Source organism: Octopus bimaculoides, chromosome 2 (assembly GCF_001194135.2).
Source record: "Octopus bimaculoides isolate UCB-OBI-ISO-001 chromosome 2, ASM119413v2, whole genome shotgun sequence".
NCBI classification, from domain to species: Eukaryota; Metazoa; Mollusca; class Cephalopoda; order Octopoda; family Octopodidae; genus Octopus; species Octopus bimaculoides.
Window position 1 is genome coordinate 188,572,528 of NC_068982.1, and position 9,850 is coordinate 188,582,377.

General features: G+C 37.4%; 1 protein-coding gene across 1 annotated transcript in view; it reads right to left on the reverse strand.

The window, feature by feature from the left end:
* LOC106873698 (TBC1 domain family member 15-like) overlaps positions 1-9,850 on the reverse strand; it is a 56,482-nt gene that overhangs the window by 5,768 nt on the left and 40,864 nt on the right. The window contains 5 exon segments of the mRNA XM_014921171.2: positions 1,670-1,770; positions 3,093-3,209; positions 4,392-4,486; positions 7,050-7,153; positions 7,754-7,882. Coding sequence (XP_014776657.1) covers positions 1,670-1,770; positions 3,093-3,209; positions 4,392-4,486; positions 7,050-7,153; positions 7,754-7,882 — 546 coding nt within the window.

The following is a 9,850-nucleotide window of genomic DNA, read 5'->3' on the forward strand; positions in this document are numbered from 1 at the left end:
TTTCAAAAGCGAATAGGCATGGACAGCTAGCAAGCCATGCTACTCCAGACTGATGATGAGCAATGACTCTGAAACCAGTCTCTGGATGCTGGCTTTGCAGGGTGGAGGTGCTTGTCTCCACTTTGAAAACATAAGGACACAGGAAATGTGTCAAGTCCAACAGGAAACGGTGTTTCTTAGGGCTAAATAACAGTAGCATTCTTCCCTTTCATGGGACCATCACATTAAGTTGACAACAGAATCCTCAAAAAACTGAGCAGAAGAACAATGATGGGCCTTTCTCTCAACTGCCATATTTGTTATCCTGGATCATTACTTCCTTCATCTCTTTCACCAGTTTCATTGCCCAAATCACTCTTATTGCCAGCATAAGTGTAAACTCTTCATCCAAAGAGTAAATATCACCAATAATTTGCACAAATGTAAGAGAAAAAAAAAAGTCTAGGCCTTGCATATTATTTACATTTGACAGATATTTGTCCTCATCTTGTTTGTTGTTAATACAAGATTTCGGCTGATATACCCTCCAGCCTTCATCAGGTGTCTTGGGGAAATTTCAAACCTGGGTTCTCATTCCTAAGGTAATTTGTGATGTTGTTGTTGTTATTATTATTATTAATCAAGTCACTGCCTGGAATCGAACTCGGAATCTTGGGTTTAGTAGCCCGCACTCTTAACCACTATGCCACATGAATAATAATGATAACATTGAAAAATAGCTTAGGAATGATAACCCAGGTTTGAAATTTCCCCAAGACACCTGATGAAGGCTGGAGGGTATATCAGTCGAAACGTTGTGTCAAGAACAAACAAGATAAGGACAAATATCTGTCAAATGTAAATAATGTAAATAAATTCCTCATCTCTTAAATATAGAACTGTAGGCCTTGCATGTTTACAAAACAAAGTGCTGTGTTTATCACACGCTTGATTGATTGCAAAATCATTTTTCTTCTTTTTTTTGGTTAAAAACAAAAGTAAACAACAGCTGACTCCAAAGTTGCAACAAGGACCAGTTCGATTATTTTTAGTAGTTTATCTCTTTTAACAGGAATCCAGAAGAGATTTCGTTTATGCTATTCCCATTATACCAGGAACACGACAGGAGACCTTTGGAGATATGCTGTGATTGAGAAGACCCAGCAACTAAAGTGAAATTGCAGCCATGCATGACTGGCCCTGTTAAGAATACCCAGATGCATCGGGCAATATGATATGCTTGAGAAGACTTACTGAGTCAAGTAGAACCAATGTCACAGCTGTGGCCAGCTCCCCCTTTCTGGCCCCTGTGCTGGTGGCACTTAAAAAGCATCATCTGAACTCGGTCGATGCCAGGTCCCCCTGACTGGCTCTCGTGCCAGTGGCACATAAAAAAAGCACCCACTACTCTCTCAGAGTGGTTGGCATTAGGAAGGGCATCCAGCTGTAGAAACATTGCCAGATCAGATTGGAGCAGCCACTGGCTCTCCAGACCTCAGTCAAACCTTCCAACCCATGCCAGCATGGAAAACGGATGTTAAATGATGATGATGATGATGATGACAGTGTGATGATAGGGTTGAAATAGTTTTATCATTGGAGACAAGATACGTAGAACCTTGGCAAGCTGCAGCTCTGGTTCAATCTTTGAAGCATATATTTAAAGTTTACGCAAAGAAAAGAAACTTACAACAGTTTCCATAAAACCAGCGAAGCACCAAAAGGCATCAACCTCATTTTCCATTATTACTAATATAGGAGAGAGCAAGTCGCTCATTCCTTGAACATAACCTGTAAAATAAGGGAGATAACTTTAGAAGAAATTATAAACATTGATTGATTATTGTATCTGGGGAGACGAGTGTCTTTTAGTGCCTTATCAATTTAACACACTCACCAGCCTGATGGCCACTCATTTACTTATTTTTACTATGTGAAAATGAAGTGAAAAAGAGGAAATCAGACTGGTGAGTATGTTAAATTAATAAGGCACTAAAAGACAATGACTCTCCCCAGACACAATAAAATATGCTTCAACACACAAATTCACATAAAGAATCTTGCAAACCAAATACAAAAACGAAATAGGTATTGTTTATTTTGATCTACGATACCGTGAGTTAAAGTAGATTAAAGTTGGGTTTGTTAATCTAAAAACCAATTACTTCAGAAACAGCTACACTGTGGTCAGCATTAACAGAAATAAAACCTGCAAATTAGAGGTTTTGAGGCCGTTGTAGAATTGAAAAGTGTAACTTAACCCTTTTGTTACCATTAACAGCACTTGTTTCATTCAATTCAAAAAATAATGAAGACTTTAGTAAAATAACTGTCATTATTAAGCTGGAGTTTGAAGCATAAATTGACATGAAATCTTTTGGGTAAGTTTTAATTTAGCAATCACTTTAAAACAAGAAAGTCTGTCGATGTTATTATTATTATTATTATTCAGGTCACTGCCTGGAATCGAACTCGGAATCTTGGGATTAAGAAGAAAGTTTGTATTATAGAACCAGGGGTGGCTGGGAATCAAAAGGGCTGAACATTTTTGGGGGGCCAAATATATTTACTTTGTAATCCCGGAAACAACTCTAGAATTCTTCCAGATTATATTCGTTTTTCTCTTGTGTTACCAAGTTAAAGGTTTTGCAAATCTGGAAAAACAATGCAACTCTGACCTGACTATAAACAAAGTTACCATTCATACCAAGATGGCATCATTTGTTTAGCAATTTTCTGTGAAAACATGTCCAGACATTCAGCTGCTCATGTCTGAATCAATAGACAAGTAGATTATCATCTCACTTGAAAAACAAGTGAAGATTGTTAACAGGAAAGGCATCGAGTTGTAGAAAAACTACTTCATGTACACTTGTTTAACCCATGCAAACACAGAGGCAGACACTTAAATGATGATTCCTTGGTGAACTCCATCTCAATGCTATTATTAATATAAACTCGGTGGGACACCTTAAAAACAGAACTTCACTAATGGTTGAAATCTGTCCTAGTATCTCTTTTTTTTTTTTGTGGGGTGTGGGGTGTGGGTCTTTCTTTCAGAATTTTAAGCAACCAGACAAGACAAAATATTGAAGCAAAAATTCCAGACTTACTAAGATCAAAATTATACATGCAGTATGTTCTAAGAATGTCGTTTAGAACTTGTAAATTATGGTTTCCATCTCCTTCAAAGAACTTGTGAGTGCGATCGGTTCTGGACACATCTTTTTCTAGAGAGAGAAACAAAAATGTCATCAGTTACACAAATATTGGCTTTCTCTGACAATGTCAAGAAAACTTATAATAAAATACACCCATTTCTCTGATCTCATCTCAAGTCTACTTTGTCTCTAATCTTGGTTTGACTTGTTTTCACAGCTATGAGCTTCAAACACATGCTCCAGTCACACTTCATGTCCTTATTATCAACAGAGCTATTTCGTTCAGGAAAATATAATCATTGTATAATTATTTCAACTTAATTGAACTAGGTCTGAAAAGCAAGTCTAATGTGTGTGCGTGTGTACCCTGGTGTAATTACCCTGTCTACTAAGTCAAGAACCAGTGGACACCATTTGATATAAACAGTTCCTTCACAAGGCGGCTGTTTGATTTTTGTACATTAAACACACACCACCACCTCATATCTTCCCCACCATCACCACCACACTTTTGTACCTCTTAGGTTATTGTAAGGACAATAACCACAATCCAGAGACCAAGAAGAGGAAGAGAGGAGTTATCCTGAAACCAAAGACTTGGCCTTCATGTCTGCAACAGAGTAACAAACTCTACGAAAGGCAACCAATAGGCCAAACGGTATTGTTAAACCAGATGAACGCAGTTAGAATCAATACCACAAGGCACCTTGTTATGTGATGCTGACCATTCTGCCAATCACTGTCCTTCACTGTTATTTATATTTATTGATCCTCCAAAAGATGAAAAGCCAAATTAACTTTGGTAGAACTTTCATGATTATTAAGGATACACTTGCTGAAATTAATTCCATGCTGGTACCAAATATAAAGTGCATACATGGTACCAACTAAATGTAGATAAATGTTACATCAAAGGACATTAGAACACTTATCCGGCAGAAACACATGTCGGATTGGAATTTAATGGGAATAATCCTGTAATAGGGGACAATGCTACTGTTGTTTACAGCCCCAGGAAGACATCTCCTCCAGCTGGCTAACGACACACTGTCTGTGTCCAATTAGTATTTGTGAAGGAAAATCATCATTCCCATCTCTAGCCTAACATGATAGACAACAACCTTGGTTTCTGATACACACACACACACACACCTCCCTTGCATCTTTCTCTTCGGTCTAGGATTCTTTCTCATTGTGCATACATCATCAACCTCCAGTGATGTTCTGATTAAACTAATGATGCCAACCTACCTATAAGTGTCTTGCTGTCTTTTAGTTTAGTAAACCGGCTTTCTTGTTCTGCACTTATGGTTTTCCACTGAAGCTTCATTTTAAAATAATCATCACTAGAAACAAAAAACAAACAAACGTTTAGTTATTTAAAAAGAAAAACGACAGATTAACTTTTCACTTTTAAACACGACAGTAAAAGAATTTTGGCTTCAAATTTCTCAAGAAAGGAGATACGAGAACCAAAATAACAAAAACTTCAACTCCATTACCTGCAAATGTAACCAAGATCTTGTTTCCAGCTAAATCATATATAAACTTTGTTTATATAGGTTAGACAAAGGTCTAAATCTGGTTAGACATTATTTGCAACACTTACTACAACCACTGCTGTATCCTTAAATAAGCTACATGGCTATTAACCATGGCCTGCAAACAGGCCCCAACTCAAATTCAATCAAAAAGTTAGTGCTGTAAGGTATATGGCCCTTACAAAAAACAGGTTGTACAGATTAGGTTAGAAGGTAAGCATGGGCATAGTAGTGTAGTTAAGAGGCTTGTTTCCAAACCACATGATTCTGGGTTTAGCCCCACTGTCTAACCCCTTGGGCAAATACTTTTTAATTTAAGCCCCCAGGCTGATCAAAGCCTTGTGAGTGGATTTAGAACATGGAATCGGAAAGAAACATGCATGCATGTATGTATATTTGTGAGACAATGTTTATGTCTCCTCATCTGGACATGAAACAAAAACTGTAAACGAGGCTGACCGTCATACAGTGTTATTCATTTCCAATAGTCTGTGAAAACATGTCTGGCCAAGGGGAAATATTACCCACACTACATACATATATACATATGTGATGGGCTGTTTTTACTTTTCATCCAGCAAATTCACTCGCAAGGCTTTGGTCAATCCAGGGACCACAGTTGAAGATATTTGCCTCAAGATGCCACAGAGTGGGACTGAATGTGAAATCCTGTGGTCAAGAAACCAACTTCTGAACCATACAGTTAGACCAGAGCCTAGCCATGTCTATTAACCAAATTTCTATAACTTGCTTTTTAAGGGCCAAGAGAGGGTTGTCAAGTGGAAAGGATTCAAGCTGTGGAAAATCTGCCTCAATCATCATCGTTTAACGTCCGTTTTCCATGCTGGCATGGGTTGGACGATTTGACTGGGGTCTGGGAAGCCAGAAGGCTGTACCAGGCTCCAATCTGATCTGGCAGTGTTTCTACAGCTGGATGCTCCTCCTAATGCCAACCACTCCGAGAGTGTAGTGGGTGCTTTTTATGTGTTACTAGCACAGGGGCCAGAGGGGGCTGGCATCAACCACAATCAGATGGTGCTTTTTACGTGCCACTGACGGAGGGGGGTCACACTGTCCAATTCATGCAAGCATGGAAAAATCGATGTTCAAATGATGATATTGGCTAAGTCAACTGACCATTTATTAAGTCTTTGCCACTGGTTTGTTGTGCAACCATAGGTCAGCCTTGATTAAGCAAGGCTATGGTGGATTGTCAGGAAGTCAAATGAATGTAATCCGCATGAATTTACTTTGTGAAATCATGATTCATCAATATTTATCAGTGTTCATTTTACTGATCTCCAGTGATTTATTATGCAGTAAAGCCCTTATAATCACTGACATTAGAGTTTGTTTCCTGGTCAAGGCAACAAGTTATGTATCTCATATAGAGACACAGCAGTAATTGTAACGAGTATTTAAATTTCTAACAATAATAGACCATTACAAAATTACTATTTTTTAAATCTCACAACGTAAGACATTCAGCAACAGTACTTTGGAGTAAAGTACTGTTTACTCCAGTACTTTGGAATAAAGTACTGGAGTAAAGGTTGTTTGCTGACATAACATGGCGGTCCTGGTTTAGGACTAATATTGCTGTAATTTAAAAATAGTAATTTTCTAATTTATAGATCAGTGACTAGTTGTTACTTTGAAAACTATATATTTCAAACGGGAATTTAGCAGTGCCACCTCTAGCCAAACAATTATTCTGTGCTGATGAAGGGAAATAACGATATACAGACATTGTTTTGAACTGAGTGGGGGTACTAGATTCCATTGTTGAAAAGTACAAGGACACAGATCGTGTCGTATAGCCAGCTGGAGACGATGTCTCCTGTGGCTAAATTACAGCAACATTCGTCCTAAACCAGGACTGCCATGTTATGTTGGCAAACAATCTTTACTCCAATAATAGACCAGGTCTCAATAGATTTAGACCTTATTTAATTACATAGATGTAGTGAGACAATTTAGATATGTTCCATTCTGTATTTCCCTATATATTCCTGTGCATCTGCAAATTCTCGGTGGCCACACAAGACACGTATAAACATACAAGAATTATGATAGAAGGACAGGAACAAGTGTCTTGCTGTAGAAGTTGGAAAGGAAGAAAAGGGAAAAGATGATGATAAGGTGTCAAGGGACACCTTTAAGGTACAAGAATGAGATATATGGTCAACAGGTGTGGTCTGTGTGCAACGTTATGATGCAAATCACTGCTTGATCTGCTAGAAACAGTAGCTAAATTTCCTTCATCTTACCAAACTAATAAACAATATAATTGGAGAGGTGGTAGGGCTATTAAAATAAAATGATAACAATGATAATTTCCAATTAGATAATTAGAAAGAAAACTTACACTTTTCTCTTTCGTTCTTCCTCTCTACTCTTCTTTGTTGAGTCCCATTTATAATAATCTAAGAGAAACTTCCAAACTTCAACACGCATTGTAGGTTCAATACCCTAAAGTTAGTGGAGAAGATGAAGAACATGGTAAATCAAAATGGTAAAAACTTTAGGAGAGAAAAAACCCCATAAAATCTGAATCCCCAAAATTATTCCCTCAGTTGTCATTTCACATTATTTGTATGGAGTTAGACATTAAAGTGTTCATACATACAGCCTCGTTTAACACTGATTCACTCATCACTGGTCTGGAACAGCATGGTACACTCGACTGTCAACTGGGGGTGCCATGTAAAAAGCACCCGGTACACTCTGTGAAGTAGTTGGTGTTAGGAAAGGCATCCAGCCATAGAAACTGTGCCAAAACAGACAATTGGAGCCTGCTGCAGCTCTTCAACTATCAAACCACCTCACCCATGCCAACATGGGAAAACGGACGTTAAATAATGATGCTATCTTTAAGTATTCCTTTCCTTCCTTAGATACTTGGACAAGTATACCCTGTCATATCATTTTCCTCATTTATATTTCTCTCTCTCTCTGTCTATAATTTCTTATGACTTATGCAGTCTACTAGATACACAAGGGACAAATTTGAAACTATCAATGTATTTTGCTTGTAATAACTAAAAAAACATAGAAAAGCAATTCACTTACACCTCGAAATATAATTTTCTTCACTTCGTCAATATTAGTAACCTTGCCTTCTGCATCCAGGAAACTAGTCCACTGGTGAGCTTGAAGTGGTTCTCCTCTGCTTGTTTCAGGTGGTGGCGGTAGTTTGGTCTTTTAGAATAGAAACAAAAGGGGAAATATATAAACAATAACAGAGAACATGGGAAATATGTTTATAAGACAATATGACAAAAAGGCAAAACACTGTTTTAGAAGAAAATGAAGACAACAGAACTGGATTTTCTATATTTCAGAGATGAGGAATTTATTTACATAATTGACATTTGACGGATATTTGTCCTCATCTTGTTTGTTGTTAACACAGCGTTTCGGCTGATATACCCTCCAGCCTTCATCAGGTTTCTTGGGGGAAATTTTGAACCTGGGTTCTCATTCCTAAGGTATTTTTTGATGTTATTATTATTATTATTATTATTCAGGTCACTGCCTGGAATCGAACTCGGAATCTTGGGGTTAGTAACCTGCACTCTTAACCACTACAGGCATATGGCATAGTGGTTAAGAGCACAGGCTAACCCAAGATTCCGAGTTCAATTCCAAGCAGTGACCTGAATAATAATATCGAAAAATACCTTATGAGTGAGAAACCAGGTTCAAAATTTCCCCAAGACACCTGATGAAGGCTGGAGGGTATATCAGCCGAAACGTTGTGTTAACAACAAATGAGATGAGGACAAATATCCGTCAATTGTAAATAATGTAGAACTGTATTTTGTATAAATGTTTTAAATTGTAACAACTGTACAATCACTGTCCTAGCAGTACTTTAGCATGTTTTGTTACACATTATATAACACATCTCAAAGCCTGTCTTTTAGGTGAAGAGAAAAGCTGTTTCATTGTTTACATAAAGTCTAAGATCCATATAGAGAACTGATGTGTAAACATCAAAAATAAATCCACAGTAATTAGGAATTCAATTAATAAATAGCAGTTAATTAAAACTTCAACACATTGTTACAGTGAAGTAAATCCAAGAGGGACAAAACATATATCCTATTTTTGAGTAAAAATAGCTTTGAAATTAATTATGTATCAAAATTACGTAATTATACATTTAGTAATGTTTATCTTAATGAAACAGCTGTTGAATACAAAGTATGAAGTACATGTAAAATTTACGCTTTCCTGCTTATATTCTTAAGTTTCATTCCTTAACAGTGTTTAATGTTGTTCTTCCTGTTGTTCTAATTATATCATCATTAAATTAACTTCTAAGAGTAATTATATTAATTACTTTCTGCACTCTACACACTTTGTGCTGTTTGTTTGAGGTAAACTCCTGTGTTCAATCACTCCAGGATTGAAAACGCATCAAAGAGTCTGAGATCTTTCTATTGAGCCATTGACGTCATTGGATACAGAATCCTAAAACTGCTTCCAACAGTTTGGTCAAAGTCTTACTCCCAGCAAAGAACAGACCATGGAATCGGTACCACAAATGGTTTACTTATGTTGAACATAGGATTCTAGATTCCTCTACCAAGTCTCAAGTAGGTTTTGCAATGAGAACCAACAGAAATCAGTTTACTAGCAAAGTCAGATGGTGATGTCATTTTAAACTTCCACGGTGTTTAGCACCAGGTCAACAGAGCAGACCTGTAATCAAAGACACCCCAGCCATGACCATCCCCCGTTTTTCAGGCATTATATATCCTGGATGTGAAGGTGCATGGCATAGTGGCTAGGATGTTGCAACGACAACCTAAAGACCAAGGTTTCAATCCCCAGAACAAGTAACACGTTTTGTTCTTGAGCAAAACATCAGTCAATCAGAAAACTACTATTTTTAAATCTCACACCGAGAGATATTCAGCAACAGTACTATGGAGTAAAGACTGTTTGCTGGCATAACATGGCAGTCCTGGTTTAGGACGAATGCTGCAGTAATTTAGCGCCAGGAGACATCATCTCCAGCTGGCTATACGACACAATCTGTGTCCTTATATTTTCAAACAAGGGAATCTAGCACCCCAACTCAGCTCAAAATAATATCTGTGTATCACGATTTCCGGGTTATTTCCTTTTATTAGCAAAGAATAATTGTTCAGCTGATGA